The 21,881-nt window shown below is 42.7% G+C and overlaps 1 protein-coding gene across 1 annotated transcript in view; it reads left to right on the top strand.

The window, feature by feature from the left end:
- COL19A1 (collagen type XIX alpha 1 chain) overlaps window positions 1-21,881 on the top strand; it is a 401,244-nt gene that overhangs the window by 277,369 nt on the left and 101,994 nt on the right. The window contains exon 17 of the mRNA XM_065911832.1: window positions 16,845-16,898. Within this exon, the coding sequence (XP_065767904.1) occupies window positions 16,845-16,898 (54 nt within the window). The remainder of the gene's footprint in view (window positions 1-16,844; window positions 16,899-21,881) is intronic.

The following is a 21,881-nucleotide window of genomic DNA, read 5'->3' on the forward strand; positions in this document are numbered from 1 at the left end:
TTGTTTTTCTCTTTGAGGAAGCTTTAGTTGACGTTTACATGCATGTAATCTGTGTATAATAAAATTATTCTCAATTGGAATGCTATAATTGAGGAGCAACTGATTCGATCTTAGAGCTGGCAACAACCCTTTATGATGAACATACCTTGTATAAAATGTTGGTCCAGTTTCCTGTTAGTAAGCAGAGCTGACCTTTCCTATACAAAGGAAAGCTCCCAAACTCCCCCAAGTGACTTCTCTCATCTTAGTTTGAATGAATATTCTTCATTGGAGGGAAACCAATAGGTCGAGATGCCTTGGATTGATAGTACCTGCAAATCCACTAAGATTATGATTGAAAGCAGGTTTTCAGAGAGGAAGCACGAGGCCGTTAAGCATCTGCCTGGGGGAGGAAAGAGCAGAAACCCGAGACAGAGCAGGATGCTTCGGGACAGGCAGTCATAGCACCTGCTCTGTGCTCGGTGCTCCATGGCCAGTGCCGTATCGTCACAGCTCTTGTGAGAGCATAAACGATGCTCACTTTACAGTGTGGTGAAGGAGGCTTAGACGCATCAAGTAACTTGACTGGGAAGGCTCAAGTGTAAGTGGTGGTTTAGTCACTAGGTCATGTCAGACTCTTTTGCAACCCCATCCTGTAACCCACCAGGCACATCTGTCCATGGGATCTCACAGGCAAGAATACTGGGGTGGGCTGCCATTTCCTTCCCCAGGAGATCTTCCCTGAGTATAAGTAGGGGTTGAAACCCAGGAATGGATCCCCAAAACTACCTTTAGTCTGCTAGATCCCAGGTCTGAAAGACAAGCTTCTGCATTGCAGCTGGACTAGGGTCAGCCTTACTTAAGCATACCCAGAACAGGACTTGATGTTCCCATATGAAAGCCCAGCACTGCAGTGCCTTGGGATTGAGTAGATGTTCTGGGATGTTTCATCTGACCTTTCCAGGTCTCCGCTTCCTTTTCCATAAACTTGAAATGATAGCACCTGCTTCATCTGCCTCCCACAGTTGCTGCGAGAGTCACCTGCCATGATGTGAAAGAACTTTTTGGAAATGTAAATCTCTATCTTAAGCATACCCTAAATACACTCATATTATTTTGAACTTTTATGTTCAAAATCCAGTTAACCCAAACTGAAATGTCTGTCAGTGAATTGCTCATGTGCAAGACTGCATGCTCTGTGAATGAGTATGTAATAAGCTGTCTGGATGTATAAACCTGCTCCTAAAGGCACACACAAGGTTCTCCCATCAGGCGATGCTATCAGCACATCGACAGGGAGGTCTTTTTCTCCCCTGGTTTATTTTGTGGAACTGACGTCCTCATGGACTTGTTCATCTGTGGCGAGCTGCTGAATTTTATTGGATGTCATATTCTCTAAGTCCCCACCATCCTCACTTACTCTCCAAAAAAAAAAAAAAAAATTTCTTTGTCTTTAAAGCCTTCCAGTCATCTGAGCAGCATAAAGAATGGAAAATAGTGGCCCTGTGTTAGGATGAGACTTGGAGAGTCTCAGGACGTAGAATGCCTTAGTTTATTTCCAAGTACTCTGGGTTTTTGTTCCTTTAGAAGGAAGAGCAGAGGAGCTGGCAGTGGGGCGGGGCAGAGCGTTTAACTAATGAGCCATTAAAAGCCATACATCTGAGCCCACCCTTCTGACATTTGCCTCACTTCTCATTCATCATCACTGTAAACATGTTTATTAAAAACGGCAATAATTTGAAAATGTGTTATTATTCCCCTCCGTTGCAGGCAGAGCTCTTGATTTTTTTTCTTTTCTTCTTTTTCCTGGTATTGTCTTTGTGCATTGTTTCATTGTTGTGGTAAGAGAATTGAGCAGTGGGCTCACATATGTCACATTTCAGCACAGCGATTTATTTGAAAAGAGAAATTCACATAATTTGTAACATGGGGCAGCAGCTCCCTCTACTGTTTCCACTGGAGGAGCTCTAGGAAAAGAATGTTGAGCCAATGTCTGGAAACTCTGCAGTGTATGAGGCTAATTATAAAGCTGCACAATTTTCAAACTTTATTTTCAGGGTTTTGTTACATCTTATGTTTATCCTGTATTTTAAATACAAATACCAGTTCATCAGGGCTTCCCAGGTGGCGCTAGTGGTAAAGAACCTGCCTGCCAATGCCGGAGACATAAGAGACTCGGGTTCAATTCCTGGGTTGGGAAGATCCCCTGGAGGAGGGCATGACAATCCACTCCAGTATTCTTGCCTGGAGAATCCCCATGGACAGAGGAGCCTGGCACACCACAGTCCATAGGGTTGCAAAGAGTTGGGTATGGCTGAAGTCACTGAGCACGCATGCACCAGTTCATTAACAGTCATTTTCAATGTTAGTTGATGCCCTCTTGAAGTGAAAGACCCTAGCTCAGGGTCTAAAATGCTGACCTATTGTAACATGCTTATAAAACTCCAGCATGAGTTTTGTGGGAGCTGACTCCAGGGAATTTATGCTTTTTTTCTAAAGCAATGATAGGATTTAAAATATATACAACCATGTTGTTTTTATTTTCATTTTAACTTCAGTGTAGAGCTTCTTTCACCTTTAGGGTATGAGTCCTTGCTCAGTCCTGGAGGTTATGGTCACACAGCACTTGTTGTTTAGTCACTCAGTCATGTCCGACTCTTTGCTACCATGGACTGTAGCACTCCAGGCATCCCTGTCCTTCACTATCTCCCAGAGTTTATTCAAACTCAAGTCCATTTAGTCGGTGCTGCCAGTCAACTGTCTCATCCTCTGTCGTCCCCTTCTGCTCTTGCCTTCAGTCTTTCCCAGCATCAGGGTCTTTCCCAATGAATCAGCTCTTTGCATGATGTGGCTACAGGATTGGAGCTTCAGATTCAGCATCAGTGCTTCTAATGAATATTCAGGATTGATTTCCTTTAGGATGGACTGGTTGGATCTCCTTGCAGTTCAAGTGATTCTCAAGAGTCTTCTCCAACACCACAGTTTGAAAACATCAATTCTTCAGCACCCAGCCCTCTTTATGGTCCAACTCTCACATCCATATGTGACTACTGGAAAAACCATAGCTTTGACTATATGGACCTTTGTGGGCAAAGTAATGTCTCTTTTTAATATGATGACTAGGTTGGTCATAGTTTTTTCCAAGGAGCAAGCATCTTTTAATTTCATGGCTGCAGTCACCATCTCCTGTACAATGTTCAAACGTCTGTCCAAGGTTCTTCAGGTATTCTATCAGATATAATCCTTTGAACATGGTTAAAAGAGTAGATTTAGGGTGTGAAATTGAATTAATTTATCCAACAAATATTTATTGATCATCTACCTTGTGTTAATCACTATTACAAACCTTGAGGACACAGTTTTAGAAACAAAACTGTAGCAACAGACAAACCCAAGGCCTCCACGTTTAGTAACTTACCCTCTAGCATGCGGGTGGGCTGGGGATGATTAAGAGACAGTCCCAGAGGTAGACAGAGCAATGTCAGCTTAATATGCAGTGCCGTGGGAAATAAACAAGGTACCATGCAAGTGGTTTGGAAGGAAGAGGCGTTGCTCTAGTTAAGGTGGTCCAGGTGGCATCTCTGACCAGGTGGCATCTGGGTGACCTTACTTGAGAAGAAACCAGCCATCTGAGGCCAGGATGAAGAACCTTCCAACTGGAGAGACCAGGATATGCAGAGGGCCTGAGGTGGCAAAGAGCTTGCAGCTTCAATAAACAGAAAGGAGCTGGGAGAAGAATGGCATCAGAGGGGGCTTTGGAGCTGGGTGACTTGGCCTTATGCGGAAGGAGTTGAGGGGTGAGTCATCAGTGGCAAGGAAGGTAATCAGTCAGTCACATCTCCCTATTCTAGGTCTCTGTATGTGTTTTTATCTTAGGGGATTAGATTTTTATTTTGATGTGATGAGATTGTCCCTACTGATAACACCAAAGGCATCATCATTATAGCACATCGTTTTCAATCTTTGCATGGACAAGGAATAGATTTGTTTGCTGAGAAAACAGGGAAACAGACAAAGCTTTGAGAGTAGTCCACTTCATTTCTCCCCAGCCTAAATCCAGGGGTCACCATGTTTTTCCTTCAAGATGGAGACTCTCGTCACATATAAGTCACTCTTCCCTCTTCCCTGCACCTAGACCTAAGGCTTCCTTCCTGATAGGCTGCAGGTTCAGTGAAATGAGCACTTACAGCTATGAAAATACATGCTCTGGCAACACCATGAAACCAATGCCTTCCTGAATCTGTGCCCTGTTATTTATCAGTATCCCCACCCTTCCTGTCTTCATGTCCAACCTTATTTCCTATACACTGAGGACTCAAGATGCAAAGTTAATGTTTCAGCCAATAGCAAGGCCCCCCTCTGTAAGAAGTCAGTACCCCAAACATACTTTGGACAGCTGAATGAAGTGGATGACAAAAGTGTCCAATTAAAGCATTTCGCTTCTTATTAAAACACTCTGTGTGTGACTCTGGGCATTTTGAGATCCATCATGTCTCAACAGGAATCCGCTTCCTTAACTTAGCGTTCATCTACAAACCTTGAACCAACCAGGGTTTTCCATTTTTCAGTTTTCCTTTCAGCAAAGAACCTTAGTCTCTTTGGCCTATTAAACAACTAAAGGCCATGTACTGTAATGATAGTATCTTCAGAGGAAATGAACCTAACCATTTATCTATGTCATTGGGAATAGTAATTTTATTCTTAATAAAAATAAGATGACTTCCTTGAATTTAAAAATAAAGACCTCTAAAATGAAGACATGGTCATTTAATCATTTTTATTGCCACTTGTCCCCAGCAGGGTCATGGTCCCAGACAAGACAGCTGTTGCCAACATTGCTAAAATTCCACCGTCACCTTGTGCGGCCACAGAATCCATAGACATGCGTGCGAGGCAGCTGGGGTCTCAGGTTGGGAATGCGAAACCTGGCACGTGGGTACCATACCCTAATCACCTCTCTTTTTCTCCCCTGAACAGCATTAGTGAGACACTATTAGCCATTTCCTGACTGCCTGAGGTTTTTTTTTTACTAATTATAAATACACTCAGGAAAAAAAGGATTTTACGTTCTTATAGCCACTGACTCCTTTTTTTCATTCCAGGTCATATTATTGAAACCAACTATTAAGACTTCTGAGTGACACGCATTGTATATAGCAATGATGGGACAGTCTGTTTGAAATCCTTGATATATGGTTACCAAACTTGTTATTAGTTGGCTCAGTGCATGGATTAAATACTGTTTCTTTGTGGTAGGTAAACAGTAAGGATTTAATAAATCTGATTGGCCTTTGAGAAATATTCAGACAGGGAGGCTTGTTTTCTAAATATCTTATGATTTGTGTTTGATGATATAGTTTCCAAAAGTATCTCCATACGGTATTTAATTTCACTACTGTATAACTCTATGAAACAGGCAAGAAAAGATTATCTCCATTTTAACAATAAGGAAAGTCTGCACTTTGGGAAGTAAGGGGCTTAGCTAAATCCATTTAGTTGGTTTTCTCTGCACAGCATCTACAACCTGCTAGGAAACTATTTCCATCAAAGGAGAGAAAAAAAGAAGTTACATGAGTAGAGAAGCAGCAAGTTTTCAGCATTACCTGGGGGACCTGAAACATGGGAGGAAGTTCTGCAGAAAAGAAGACTTGAAGGGGCTTCATTTATATCTGTGGTTTCATTAAAAAGTAAAAAGATCTAAAGCAAATATGGCAGGTGGTATGAGTCGACAACATTGGATTGTGGATTCATGGGGTTTATCATACTATATTCTATACATGTTAGCATACTTGAAATATCCCAGATCTCTTTGACAAAACAGAAAATGCCTCCAGTGGGATAGACCGAGGTTAGTACCACTGATGTCTTCTTCAGTGGCCTGGAGTGTCAGCATCTTCTCTTTTGCCCGAAATCCTTTGTAGAATGAGGCCAAGTGTTTCAAAAATGAAATCTTTAAATATTTCTCTCTAGAACTTCCCTTCATGTACTGTCTGTAACCATGCAGTTCAGTTGAGCCAAGAAACGTCATTTGCAGATTTAGCATTAGTACAACCTACAGATCAGAAAGAAACCTGGATGTCGTATATTTGAGCTGAAAGTGGAAGCTACAGTCACCCCCGAAATAAAAGTTCACTTCACGTTGTCCAGGATGTCCCCACGCATTTGAGTTCGGCACATGCCCTTGGCTTCCAGCAGCTTGGTGGTGCCAAGCCAGTGTCTTCTGCCTGGCTATGATTAAGTTTCAGTAGTCTGCCTTGGAAATCACAGTTTCCTCTGCATAGGAAACACTGTCATTCCAGCAACACATCTTCTTTTAAAAAAAGTTTTGTTTCAGAATATAGCTGATTGACAGTGTTGTGTCAGTTTCACGGGTACAGCAAAGTGATTCAGTTATCCGTGTACATGTATCTTTTCTTTTTCAAATTCTTTTCCCATTTAGGTTTTTACATAACACTGAGCACGTACTTACAGAATGAATTTAGGGTTGTGGGGAAAAGAGTTGGGGGAGGGATAGTTAGGGAGTTTGGGATTGACGTGCGCTGGCCTTTTTAACGGAGAAGGCAATGGCACCCCACTCCAGTACTCTTGCCTGGAAAATCCCGTGGACGGAGGAGCCTGGTAGGCTGTGGTCCATGGGGTCGCTAAGAGTCGGACACGATTAAGCGACTTCATTTTCACTTTTCACTTTCATGCATTGGAGAAGGAAATGGCAACCCACTCCAGTGTTCTTGCCTGGAGTATGCCAGGGACGGCAGAGCCTGGTGGGCTGCGGTCTATAGGGTCGCACAGTCGGACACAACTGAAGCGACTTAGCAGCAGCAGCAGCAGCCTTTTTAAAGAGAGTGGATATTACCAGTTATGGCAAATGGAAGCTCAGAGCTTTGATAGGTGCAGACCGTGGAAGCCAACTCCTCTTTGGAACTGAGAGGCACGCTGAGAGATTCCCGAGGTCATAGCAGGGAGCCGTGGAGGCACGGCTGTCCCCCAGATGTGGTCTCTGTTGATGTGAACACTGGGGGATGCATCACTGGATGCAGATAATTTGTTTCCCGACGTCTGTCCTTACTAGTTCTCACGCCCCTGTGGCTTTCATCACCTTGTGCAGGGTCAGTGATGTTGCTTCTGTGGGGAGGCAAGCCACTCTCCAGACCCCTGCTGCTCGTTAGATTACAGGAAGCTGACAAATAATATTTTTGCTTTTGCAGAACACACTGAGGAGAGATGAGGAAGAAACATTTTATGGATGGATAAGCAGAATCACAGCATTAGGGAAGGAATCATTTTTTTCTCTATCACGGCATAGTAATCAGCCAGCAATTTCCCAACAATGCACTCTATCAGGAATGCAGTGGGCTTTCTACCAGTTAGATGGATTTGTTTCATGGTATCAGGGAAAATAAACTCCTTTAAAAATGATTCACTTGGAAAGTAAAGTGTTAAAACCTCCCGAGCTTCACAGCATAATTTAGAAAATCTGCTTTTATGAAATGGGTTAATTACACCCATTGAATGCATTCACTGTCACAGCCTCATCCTCCCACTCCTGTTCCAGAATGACAAGTAAAACCAGGGACTGTGCAATTTTGGAAAACAATCAGGTCACATATTGAGTATTTTGCTTATTCATACAACCATAAACTGCCTCTGCTTGAGTTCCCTCAATTACACAGCTCAATGTGCAGGCCAGAAGAGACGAGCCCAGCTCAAGTGAGCACTCCTGGAATACCCGGAGGGATGAGTTTGAAAAATGTCCAAAGTGGCAGATGTGAAAAATTCTCATTCAGGATCCAGAAGCTGCCTTCACTGCAATCCCTCACCTGTTAATCCTGCTGCTTCTGAACTTCTGAACCAGGGTTGCTGGCAATGACTTAGACAGACACTTAGGAACTGTTGATCTTTCTAAGTATAATGCAGGTATATGCTACTTGAGGGGGGCGGTTCAGGGGGACGGCAGAGAGATGGCTGAGACAAGAGATCACTGCTTCTCGAAATCCCAGAGGTTCACCCAGAATAAGCATTGGCTGCTGGCTTCTAACAAAGCTGCTCTTACCTTCTTGTAGGGGGAGCCCCCAGAAGACGCCCTTGACAAATGCCTGAACCAGTGTGTTGCCGCATCACTTGAATCCTTTCAATTCCCACATGCTGATACACAAATCTCTCTTCCATAAAAACACAATAGCACAATTGTAGTCTTACTTGATGGGTATTTCATTTCATCTTCTTACTGAGTGTGACTTCTTTCCCATGACTGTTCTCCTCTGCAATTTCATGCTCATAGGAATGGTCAGCCAATCAAAATGGTCCCTAAGCAGTCTTATCTCTTGGTTAGGTAGTCTTTTCCCACCAACTCTGACCATGTTGGGGTTTTTCTTCTACCATCTCATACGTGCCAAGTTTCCACCCCGCATCTGGTGTCATTCAATGTTTTAAGGTTACTTAAGATGATGACCAAGATTGCTAGCTTCTTTCCTTTTTCTTCTCAGAAATCTGCCTCTCCTTATCCCCCTCTAATCTAAGCTCTCCTTGATTTTAGCATTCCTTGCATCTGCCTGTGGCTTCTCTCTCTGATCCCCACCTTCCCCCATCCTGCCCACTTCCCTCTTCATCTCTCCTTGTCATCCACGGCTTTGAGAATGTGCATCAACACCATGTCCCAGAGCTCCCCACGCTTGGGGCTTGTGGATTCTGTCTCTCTTGAATAGATCTGTTATGGCTTATGCTTGAATGCCCTACTTGATATTTTTAACCAGCTTTAAGGCGATTTTTTTTTCCTGTCATCCCTCCTCTCACTGTGAGGCTGATAGAGGAGTTAAAATAACAAAACTGACCCCCACAGGGTCCGGCCAACTTGGGTTGAAATCTAACTCTTGTTTATTAGTTGTATGACCTTGGGTAAGCTAGTTAACATTTTATTATAAGAAAAATAAGGTTAATCTGTACTTCATTGGATTGTTATAAGAGTAAAATGCCATAGCATATATACCTGCCACACGGTTATTACTTTTTGAGGATATCTATTGTTATTTATGACTGTTATTGTTGTTATCCCATTTTGTCATCTTCTGCCATCTGCTCATTATTATTTACTTTCTTTCCCAGATTTAATCCAGGCCCTCCCAATTCTAAAGCAAAAATGTTGATGCTTTGCCAGGGTCTTTGATTATAATTCTCATGTAGATTTTCTTCTGAGTCTCACCTCTGACAGCCCGAGTTTGTCTTAAGACTTAACTCCATTTCTCAGAACCTCATGCAAGAAGGTGAGTCCCCAGGCTGGGGCTGAGAAACTGCAGTCTTCAGGATCTGCACCCCCTTCCTGTGCCATCTCCTCCCGTGGCATGTCTCCGCCATCCCGCCTCCACGTACCAGCCCTTCACTCCTCTCCTTTTCTGTCCCATCCAGCTTGCTCTCAAGAAATACCTACTGAATGATCCATAGTGTTAGTCGCTCAGTCGTGCCGACTCTTGAACTGCAGCCCACCAGGCTCCTCTGTCCGTGAGATTTTCCAGGCAAGAATACTGGAGTGGGTTGCCATTTCCTTCTCCATAGGACCATATGCAACAATAATAGCACAACAACTCTTAGACTTGGTTCTATCACCTGTTTATTGTGTGATTTGGGGGTAAACCTCTGTTTTTTCATGTCAGATGGAAAATATCCATCTCACTTAGTTTTTATGAGAATCAAATAAGGTGACATGTTTTGCAGTCACATGACCCTACCATCTGAGAAAATATAAATGAAAACTTATTTAGAGTCAGCCTGAGCTGTGTGAATATGAAACATCTCCCAAGAATATTCATATTTGAGTCCATGAAGAAACCCAACACTGAATAAAACAGTCTTTCCTTATGGAGTTTTAGGCATAAACCAGAAGGTAGGTGAGACATTTTCAGAATTAAGAGCCCCCTCCTAGGCACCTTAAATTTCACCAAATATGTACTATCTGACCCACATCCCTATATTAATCCTATGAAGAAGAACTTGAGGTCTCTGTGTTAAAATAGAACTATAGTATAAACACTTAATGAATCCCCTCCTTGCTTCAGAAACCATACTTTGCAGTTTGGTGGAGGAAGGGGCATGGGGGTTGGAGTCTTGTTATCTTTTTAGCCACTAAAAATCTGTAGCAGAAGCATTCTCAGAAAAATAATCTACTCTAAAATTACCACTGTTTAACTTAATTAAATTCCAAGAGAATGAAAAAGCTCATTTAGAGCAACTACTTAGATAAATAAAAGGATGTGTGTTTAAAATAAAAAGAAATTGATTGCCCAAAGATTTTCTGAAGAGTATTATTGATTTTCCTGTTGGTGTTAGGAGGCAACTTTCCATGTTGTAATTCTGGTCAAAAATCCATCCATGAGCTCTTTTCTGCTTAAGTGGAGCTTGCTGCAACTTTGTTTTCAATAATTTAGCCTTATTCTTACATTAATCTGAATCTGTTGGCCTTGTCTTCTGAGAAAGCAGCAAGACCACTGCTCAGGTTGCTACCATTTCTAATTGAAATGACAACCAACAAGTGAGAAACTAGCTATACCTTAAAAACTTTTCTTTCAAAAGATTCTGTTAAATGCAGCAAATGGAGAGGGGGAGGTACTATGTGTATGATAAGATTTAAAAAATGGAAACTCCTCATCTTCAAGGGCTTTTCATTCCAGCTGAAAAGAGCAACATGTACTCAAACCACTATAATCAGTGTAAAGGTGCTTCACCAAGTTATATATAAAGTTACAAATGAAAATATACTGACGTATATGAGAAAAACTCACTCAACATTAACTTTCCCAAAATTATTGTATTATTGAAATATCACCTCATCTTACCATTCCTGCGGATGAGGTTAGGCTTCCTAATCATTTTTTAATATCAGAAAAATAATTCCCCGTCTCTGCCTTTTCTACTAGCTACTAGAAAATTTAAAATATTTCTTGAAAATTAACCCAAATGGGTTTTCAGTAACAACCTTTCTATTATATCTCTCCTTATAGCAAATTTGCCTTTTTAGCATGTTTTGAAGAAAGTTGATTAGTACAACTTTCTTCATGGAGTTAGGGTTTTGATATTTCAAAGGTTGTTAGCAAAGTTAATTGGGAACCCACAAGGCCAGAAAGCAGTTGAGCACAACCTGAAATATGTGTTTGTGAATCCTGAAAGGAGCTCCTGATGAGAGATCCTGAAGAGCTTTGGTGTGCAGAGATGAGTAGTACCCAGATGGTGCATGGAGGCCCTGTCAGCAGTTTTGGAGAACTGAAGGATGCTTTCAGAGAAGAGGAGGAAGGAAAACAGTTCAGAAGAGGGCCAGGGAGGGAGCAGAGTGACTGAAGAGTCACAGAGGCCTCAGTTCAGAGCACTGAGGGTGTGCTGGCGCTAACCCAAAGGCCCAGCCCTGATGGGCACAGAGGGCTCACAGCAAAGACCAGGGAGGGGAAAAAAGGCAAAAGCGGATTCTTCAGGCTCCGCGTACTGCATGAACCGCTGAACAGCGAACACACAGCCAACATCGGGACTGAAGAAGCCTTAACAGAGAATTCTTCCATCCTTCAAACACTGGGAATCTATAGCCCAGGGTGAAACCCAAGGAAGTGAAAATGCCAACAGTTCATCATTTTCCACACTAGCATCCAGCGATGCTGGTGGCCGACATTATGTTGTTTCTCTGTCTTCCACCTCTAGCAAGGTGTTAGCAAAAAAAAAAAAAAAAAAAGCTTTAAACTACCACTAACAGTTTATGTTCCCAAGTTGAATGCAGCTTTCATTGACTTCTTCACACCAGGTCCAATTCTTCGCAGCACGAAACAGCATCTGGGTCTCTCCCCACATGAGGCTGGCTGATAAACCACTCAATAATTAACATGTGAGCACAGTTGGGTACTGAACAGGTGTGTCTCGCTGGAGTTCATGAGTGTTTTAAAACTGCTGTGTGGTTGTGTAATTATCACATTAGCCCACATGTCCTGTGTATCCCAATCCAACACAAATAGAGCGAAGCAGGATGGCATCGGACAAGGCAATGGCAACCCACTCCAGTCCTCTTGCCTGGAAAATCCCATGGACAGAGGAGCCTGGTAGGCTGCGGTCTATGGAGTCACTAAGAGTCGGACACGACTGAGCGACTTCACTTTCACTTTTCACTTTCATGCCTTGGAGAAGGAAATGGCAACCCCCTCCAGTGCTCTTGCCTGGAGAATCCCAGGGACGGGACAGTGGGCCGCCGTCTATGGGGTCGCACAGAGTCGGACACGACTGAAGCGACTTAACGGCAGCAGAGTGGCATGAGACAGATGTTATGTAGCCATGATATCCATACAACTGCACTGCGGGTCATTGTCAGGGACAGGATGTCAGGACAGGTTTCTTCTCCATAAACCTTCAACTGGTTTTCCTAGTAGAGCCCCTGAGAACATTAGCCAAGGCTGACATGCCCTCCATGGCTGGCCCCTCTTCTGGGCCTGAGTTATCCAAGCATATCTCCTTGCCATGCCAGTATGCTGTCGCTTCAGTCATGTCCGACTCTTTGAGCCCACAGGCTCCCCCGTCCATGGGATTCTCCAGGCAAGAATACTGGAGTGGGTTGCCATGCCCTCCTCCAGGGGATCTTCCTCAGAGAAAGTCACCTCTAGAGCACCCAGGAGCAGCTACTAACGCCATGTGATGCCTGAGGGTTAGTCACTTATACGTGTCTTTCACGTCTTCCTCCTCGTGCTTTGTTGATGATCTACAGGACTGACAGCTCTTAATAAACTTGGAAACAAATGAGTCTGGCTCTCCTCTAGCCATGCTTTGTATCAGCATGGAAAATAGAAAAATAGCACATGTCTAGGGGATGTGGCTATAGGGCAACCACTGATTCCAGGACCCCGGGGTCTATGTTGTTTCTCTGACAGTCAGCAGAGGACTGCTTTTGGCATTTACGTGCATGCTGTTTCTCTGTGGTCACTATCCCCGTCTTGATGGAGGTTGAGTAGTGCAGGGAGGCACTTCAGCCCTAACTGAAGTCAGGCAGGACAGAGGCCCCAATCCTGGCTCTTCTGCCAGTCACTGCAGGGTTTTCCTGTCCTCTGGGAGAGTTTGTGTGAAGTGCTGCCTGCAGGCTGGACTGTTAGCTGTAAATCTCTGTTACATTATGTTTAGAATTTGTGCTACCCAAAGTATCCTGGGGACTGAAAGAACAAGAAAAAAAGTCATCATAAGTGCTCATCAGCAGATGAAGCTCCAGAGCCTAAAATTTCTGGCTGGCCTCATTTGGAAGACGGCTGTATGAGTCTTACATTTTATGGCAAGAATAGGACATGACAGAGTGTGGAAGTGACTTTTATAGGTTTATCAGTCTTGTAGGTATCCGAATAATGTTGTTCAGACTTTTCTGCTGACCAGTGACCCTGTTCAGCCAGCTCTGCTCTTGCTATTGTTTTTAGAGGGAAGAGCGGCCCTGGGCTCCCCTGCCTCTCCCTGGGGGGTGTGCTCACCACAGGAACAGGCTTCTGGGTGAAGAATGCATTCTGTATTCACGGAAAACAGGTGCATGCCGCAGACAGATACCCAGTCTGTGAAAGGCCAGACCCAGTTCTCACCCAGTTTTCTAAAAGCTTAGCCCCACCCCATTATTTTTACTGTCCTCACCCACCGTGCCACCTGTCCTGCATTATGCAGTCCCTACCACGCTGCGTCCTCCAAGACCCTTCCAGAGGCCCTCTGCAGTGCCCTCTGACCACCTTCTCGGTCAAGCTCTGCAAAGGAAGATGAGATGCATTTTGAGTATAGTTGTGATAGGGCAGTATCTAGGGGGATAACCAGGCAAAATTTCTTTATCATGACTGGAGAGAATATATGAAGATAGATTTGGGACATAGAGAGAGGCCTCGCTCAGCCCTCCAGCAGCACTGCCTCCAGAGACTGTCAGGCATGGTGCTCCCTCATGTGAAGTGCTAAGTCCAGTTTTGCCTATTTTATTTTCAATTTCAGTTTTGTAAGTAAAACAGGAAAGAGCAATCAAACACCCTGTATTCTTCAGGTCACAGTCAGCATGACAAAAAAATTACCCCCAAGATTATTTTAGGCTGAGAGTCTGCTTTACGTTAAAGGAGTAGAGTAAATAAAAAGTGAGTTTGGACCCAGGCTGCCTCCGTTTAGTATTAGCCCTACCTCTTACCAGTCATGTGACCTTGGGCCAGCTAACCATTCCAAATGCTCATTTTCTGTACCTTTGGATTGAAAATAATGAGAGTAGGTACCTTGTGGTGTCATTGTAGAGATTAAATGAGCTAGTCTATTTGAAACCCTTGGTGTAATGCCTGGCACACAATACATACTATATAAATGTCTGCTATTATTATTTGATTGATTCTTATGCTCTAGTTGAGAGATGTTATTAATTGCTCTGTTATATTCGGCACCTTAATTGGTCAGCCTTTCACTTTTAGTTAAGATGAATGTGTCTGAAACTAAATTTACCCACCACATCACTATTCTTTGATCTAATTGGCCTTATGATCAACAAACATTCACCATTCACCAAATGCCTACCATGCATATACCCCTAAGCTACCTGTTGTGGCTACTACTAGATATATATGATATCTAAGATTTCTGCTTACCCCATTAAAAATGGTTACAGAAGGATCAGTGTGTATGGAGTCTCCTGTCTGCTGAGTTTCAAGAATGAGTTCCTAACCTGCACCTCCTTGGCTGGACACTTTGTGAAATAACCCCAACTCAGTGATTGCTTTCCTCCTCACTTCAACTACCTGACCTAGAATACATCACGCAAAGCTGGCTGATGGGAAGAGAACCTGAAAAATATATAACGCCTTGAGAATTCTTTTCTGACATTAGCTCTGTTTTGATTCCAGCAAGGTAACAGCATCATTTGTCTTTCCAACTGCAGTAAGCTCCAATCCTCACAAGGCCTATTATTTTCTCACGAGTTACACCACCCTGATTCCATCATCCATCATTACATCTCCTTGTCCTTAACGTTTAATGGCGCAAGCAAAGGATTCGTGTTAGAAGAGATGTCACAGGCCGTTCATAAGAAATACCTGTCATAAATGTTGACCAATGTTAATCTTTTTCAGTATACTTAAGGTGTTACCTGTATCAGTGAGTACAGAGAGCAAATGTTTCTTAAAATATTTCTTTTTTTTAAATTGTAGTTGATATACAATGTGGGGTTAGTTTCTGGTATACAACAAAGTGATTCACTTTTATAATTTTCATATTCTTTTCCATTATGGTTTATCACAGGATATATTGGTATAGTCCCCTGTGCTATGCAGTAGGACCTGTTATTTATCTATTCTGTATGTAATAGTTTACATCTTCTAATCCCAAACTCCCAATCCAGTCCTCTCCCCGCCTGTCAGCCACAAGTCTGTTCTCTGTGAGTCTGTTTCTGTTTTATGGATAAGTCTATTTGCGTCATTTTTTAGAGTCCACATGTAAGGGATGGCATCTGATATTTGTCCTTCTCTGTCTGACTTCACTCAGTATGACACTCTCCAGGTCCGTCCATGTAGCTGCAAATGGCATTATTTCACCCCTTTCAATGGCTGAATAATATTCTGTTGTACATGTACCACATCTTTTTTATCCATTCACCTGTCAGTGGACACTTGGGTTACCATTCCCTTCTCCAGAAGATCTTCCTGACCCAGTGATCAACCCTGGGTCTCCCACATTGCAGGCAGATTCTTTACCATCTGAGCTACCAGGGAAGCCCAGTGGACACTTAGCTTGCTCCCAGGCCTTGGCTATAGTGAAAAATGCTGCTGTGAACATTGGGGTGCATGGATCTTTTTGAATTATATTTTTCTCCGGAAGTATGCCCAAGAGTGGGGTTGCTGGATCACACGGCAACTCTATTTTTAGTTCTTTAGGGAACCTCCATATTGTTCTCCATAATGCTTGCCTCTTAAAATGTTTCTTCATTTTGCAAAGCTTTTGTTCCCTTTTTAAAATAATAATCTTTGTATAATAGTGACTTTGCTTTGCTCAGTCATGGTCTTGTGGCATCTTACCTTGTGAGAACTTTGCTTCTCCAACACTTTCTCTGCTAGAAGCTTTTGAAGTGTAGGTGAAATATGCAGTCTCTTTTCTTAGATAGCTGAATCTATCTTAGCCTGAACTACTTGAATTAAAATCATGCTAATCTTTGCATTTTCTTATACCCCTCTCCCCAAAATGTAATCCTTGAAAAACTCAGAAAGTGCCCCCCTTCTCTCTTCCTGAAAGTTTTAGGGAGATACTGGTTTCTTTACTTCCTTTGTAGCTGCCTGCAGCTCAGCATAGTGCTTCGTGAATATCTCCATGTAAACTGAAAACCACATGTACTTAAATGTCTTAAACCTGACATTATATAGCAAATATCTTTTTGTGGCCTGAAGGTTCATGGGCAGCCCATTTTTATCCAACTAATTCAAAAAGAAGCAATAGGAAAAAAGAAAACTGCTTTTCCTTTATTTTTTAAGTTAACACATGGACGGCACACATTTATTTCTATAACACATTGATCAAAGGCTTCTAAGAAGTGTCAACAATAAACTGGAGCTCTTCAGCTCTTCCCTTGAGGAGTTTTATGGGTACAATTCCTTTCAATAAAGAATATGCTGATGACTGACTGTCTAGTAATATGTTACATGTTCCCAGTTAGGACCTTTCTTTGGATTCATGTAGGATTTAACCTAGAAATATATTTGAGGACCTGATAAGTTAATGTCCATGTAATTCTCTATTAATAAGAATACTTGACTTAAACAGACTCTTCCTTTTTCTTACCTGTAAGATTTCAAGAATTCTTAGGCATGTTATTTACATATACATTGTTTTGATAAATGTTTATATATGCCTTTGATTTGTTTCTAATACAGGGACCCCCTGGAGTACAAGGAATGCCACAGACTCTTGATGGATATTATCACAAGGTATGGTTTCTCTCACTCACATCTTGAATACCGAGATTTTATGGGATGTTATATTTGAAAAATAATTGCTAACTGCTCAGACCTTGAATCACATGTACTTAACATCTTTCTATAATTAAAATATATTTCCAAAAAACTATTTTGCTCAGCATCTTTTTACAAAATCAGGATTTTTTAAAAATTCATTTCAAAGTTTGCAAAACCTCATGTAAAAAACTTAATGCAAAACCATATTTCACCATAGCGTCATATGTTTAGCTTCTCTGAGGGCAGAAAGAGGTTATTTACTTTCTTAGAACTCTGGGTAGTGCAATAGGTGATAGATTTCTTACCAAACTACCGGGTGCTACACTAAAATCTCAAACAAAGGTTGATATACTCTAGGTCAAGACTGAAATCGCCCACCTTTTAGGAAGGAGCCACTTTAACTTCCCCATAGTTTTAAATTCCAGTTGGATTGGATGGAATATGATCTTGAAGGACCCGAGAGCTTTGCCCCCAGTTCTGCAAGGAAGCACAGCAGATGGAGAAGAATGGGTGTGAGCAACCGAGTGGGACTCAGAGCCCCAAGTGAGACCATCGAGTGACTCATCATCCATCACATTTGGGATCCGATCACTTTGTGTGGGGCATTCCAGCCACTGACTCAGGTCCCTTATGACATCACACTTTATCAGTGATAAGCTGCAGATTTGGAGACACTCCCCTTTATGTCTCTCCTGTGGTCCTGGTCTCCCTTCCTGTTGACTGCTGTTGCTCCTTTGTTTAAAATCCCAAAGAAACACGATGCCCGTGCCAGCAGAGCCCTCAAAAGCGGCAGGTGATCAGAAAAATGTTTGTTAAATGACACGCTAATTAATTCAAAGCCTCAATTCTTATTTCATCAGATTAACTTCACCATGAAGACATGGATTGTTTGTGGCTGATAAATTTAAAATCAAAAGCGTGGAAAGCCTCTTCTACTTCCTGAATAATCCTGTCTTAAATTTTCTCATTTACTTGGATTTTCCAGGGAAAATGGAAAGCAATGTTCATTATTCTAATGTATATTAGGAAGAATGTTTGAGGTATATTTTATGATTCTTTAGTAAACATTTTCTGAATAGATCTATCTATACTAGCTTTTCAAAACCATAAGCCTTGGCCTCCATGAAAAACAGTGAGAGAAGCATATCTAAAATTAATCAGTTAAGATATGGTGTGTTTCTGTAATGACATCTATTGGTACAAAACAGGGTTTAGTGTAAAGACTTCAAAATAATGAGAATGAGTTGTTCTGATGTCACAATGTCGGCTAAAAAACTTGAAGACTACAACATATTACTACCAGCCTTAGTATAAAATTTACCAAGTTGCTACTTAGCTACTTGAATACTTGCTGTGAGTTGCACAGCTTTTAATGCTCATATCTGTACACAAGTCTCTCAACACCACTTCTATATATAGTTTATCTTGTCAATGAGTCAGTTTTCCCTTAAATGAAGATATATAGTGCATTTATATTTTAGAGTTTAAAGTTGAGAACATAAATTTTTTTAACTTTAAGATTTTATTTCCCCCAAAATAGGGCTGACCAGGGCAGGTGAGTGTAGAATCTTTCCAACAACAAACCAGTTCTTTGAATTTAGCTGTTGCCTCACTTAAAAGAGGGCTTTCCTGGTGGCCCTGCAGTAAAAAATCTGCCTGCAACACAGGAGACACAGTCCGATCCCTGGGTCAGGAAGATTCCTTGGAGAAGGAAATAGCAGCCCACTCCAGCATTCTTGCCTGGAGAACCTGTGGATAGAGGACCCTAGAGAGCTACAACGGGGTCGCAAAACAGTGGACATGACTTAGAAACTAAACAACAGCAACACCTAAGAGAACTCTGGCTGTTGTTACTACCCTTAGAAGACTGGGGCTCAAGGTATTTAGTCCACCTGTGCTCAGAAGATGACCTCAGAATCAGAGCATGGCTGTGTAAAGAGGGGAGAGCTTGGCTTCTCTTCCCCAGATGAAACATCATTACCATGTAACATCAGAAAGCTTAGACCCACCTGGAAATTAATGGAAGGGAACTTTCCGAAAGCTTGACTGTTTCCTTCTGAGAGTAGTTAGGGTCTTGCACTGAGATCAGGCTGTTCTACTGAGGTCAGTCTACAGCATGGATGGAGGAGGTGTAGCCCACCTTCCCCAAACCTACACCTATCCTAACTCCCTTTCTGGGTTGTAACCACCGCCTCCACACCCTCAGCTCCACAAAATAAAGGGGCAAACATGCCACGGCAAGTGATTTGTGGTTTTCACTTGGTGTGTCCACACCCACCCCATGCCACCCCTACCTACTGGGGATGCTGAAGTTGTTTCAATTTGCAATTCATTGCATGCCTGATGGTCTGACTGTCCAAATAAGCCCAGAGAGAAACTGGGCCCTAAGTGAAACTTTCCTGGAGATTAAGTAATGAACCATCTATTGAAACACATAAAGTGACATTCCAAGGTTAAAATAATCTTCCTGACTAAATTGGCATTGATTGACATAACATCTGCATTTGAGTCCTGGGCCTCAGCACCTCAGCTTGCAGTAGCTCCAACCGTCCTGCAGCCAGGATTCTGCTGAAGCAGCTACCCCGAGGGATGGGTGGCAGACCACTAAGACACCTCCCCTCTCTGTTCTCGCCTGAAAGAGTTCCTGACTCATTCCCTTGCACCGGGAATCCTCAACGGCAAAGGAATTGCCTTTGGCCCCTGTACAAGAGTTGCTATTTTCCTCTACACTTTCCTTGTCATCAAGGAAGAAACTCAGGCATAAAAAGCCCTCTCCTCTCACAGCACAGATCAAAAATGGAATTAGGGAAGAAAAAAGGAAGCAAGGAACAGAGAGCCCAAGGAAGGAGATGGGGACAATTCCAAAAGTGTGTTTCTATGCATTTTTGCCTGCTCTCTTGAGGACACAATGAGTAAAAGGTAGACTTCCCTCTCCATCAAAAAAATAATTTGCAGAACAGCTGCTCCCATCCTGCAAGACTGTTTGCAAAGAAGCAACAATGCTGAGCATATTCTTCCCCTCAAGGAAAATCTGCTCACAATCCAGTAAACTGATCTGCATTGTCTCCAGCTCTGGGGATTGTAATAAAAATTTGATAGGCTCTGTCAACTGCTAAAGCCGTCGGAACCAGAGCTCCTTACAACAATCTAGATTGGAAAGGGAAAAAAACGTGTTCTCTCTGGAGGCCACGTACCAGCAGATTTTACATTTGATATTGTGTTTTAAAGATCCACATGGAAAATGTGTAGCTGGTTATCTTAACATCATCACACTCAGTGCAGTTTGCAGAGAATCAGTCTCATCTGTTGGAGATGGATGCTCTGCCTCCTGGCAACCAATTCCAGCCTTCACTTCTCCAAATCGTTGATCCAAAAAAACCTATTTACCAGCAAAATAATCTATTTTTCCTTTTGAGTATCAAATCACAACTTCATTTTCACATGCACAGAATAGAAAGGACAGAAAACACTTCTCCAAAATCAAATATTCAAGATCTCTCCACGCAGTGAGTTAAACCCAAAGATGGCACAGAATGTGAAGGCTTCCTAGGAGGCACTACAGCAAACCCTTCTGGGCCTAGAAGATTTAGAGATATAATTTCACTCCTAATTTGTTGCCTTCCCCCTCCCAGTGCCATAGAATCCACTAGCTTTGGAAAGCCTGGAACTGGGCACAGACATGGATTTTTGGATTTTTAGCATTATCATAGAGAATCCTGACACTCACCTGGGTCCGCTCCTCCCTTTCATGGACAACCACACTCAGACCTGGGGAAATGTGTTCTGTGAGGTCCTGAGTTGCTGGATGTAGAGCCAGCCTCGGCCTTTCTTTCCAAAGGAGCACAGCCCTCTTAGGCCACATGTTAATTTGCTAGAACTGCTCTAACAAAGCGCCACAATCTGAGTGGCTTCACCATCAGAAGCGTGTAACCTCAGAGCTCCAGAGGTGCTGGCAGGGCCTCACCGTCTCTGAAGCTGCTGGGAGAGGTGCGCTCCAGGCCTTGCTTTCAACTCCTGGTGGCTCATTGGCTTGTGACCCCATAATCTCATCTTGATGTGGTGTTCCCCCATATGTGCATGTCTCTGTGTCCAAAGTTTGTTTTTATAAAGATACCATCACATTGAGTTAGGGGTCCACCCTGCTCCAGCATGACCTCACCTGAAGTAATTACTTCTGAAAAAAAACAAAAATCACTTGTAAGTGAGGTCACATGCTGAAGTACTAAGGGTTAGGACTAACATGTGAATTGAGGGGACGGGGGTGGACACAATTCAGTGCATAGTAGATAACCAGGTTTTTTTTAACCTTATGTCCCCTCATTCTTGGAATTAAATTCCTAAGGACTAATCTGTGGAATTGTTCATTACCCCATGTCCTATGAGGTGGTTCAAGTCTTTGGTCTCTTTTATTAGATTGAGCCATAGGAAATTGCTGACATTTGACTCTTGGAAGCCTATAGCGATGGCTGTCTCCTATTCTGCAGCCTGCAGATTTCTGGAAACTTCCATCTTTCCAGAGAATACCCTCCAGAGGGCAGTTGAAATACCTTGAGCCTTCCACCTACCTGACTATAGATTACGTTAGCCATTTCCCACAAGGAAACAAAGGACATGTCCTCACATCCAAGAATGCTTTTACAAAATTAAAAAAAAAAATTATTGACATATAGGTGATTAATGGATTTCCCTGGTAGCTCAGTTGGTAAGGAATCCTCCTGCAATGCAGGATTCCCCAGTTTGATTCCTGGGTTGGAAAGATCCACTGGAGAAGGAATAGGTTACCCACTCCCGTATTCTTGGGCTTCCCTGGTGGCTTAGCTGGTAAAGAATCCGCCTGCAATGCAGGAGACCTGGGTGTGATCCCTGGGTTGGGAAGATGCCCTGGAGAAGGGAAAGGCTACCCACTCCGGTATTCTGGTCTGGAGAATTCCACGGACTTTATAGTCAATGGGGTCA

This window comes from Muntiacus reevesi, chromosome 19 (genome assembly GCF_963930625.1).
Source record: "Muntiacus reevesi chromosome 19, mMunRee1.1, whole genome shotgun sequence".
NCBI classification, from domain to species: Eukaryota; Metazoa; Chordata; class Mammalia; order Artiodactyla; family Cervidae; genus Muntiacus; species Muntiacus reevesi.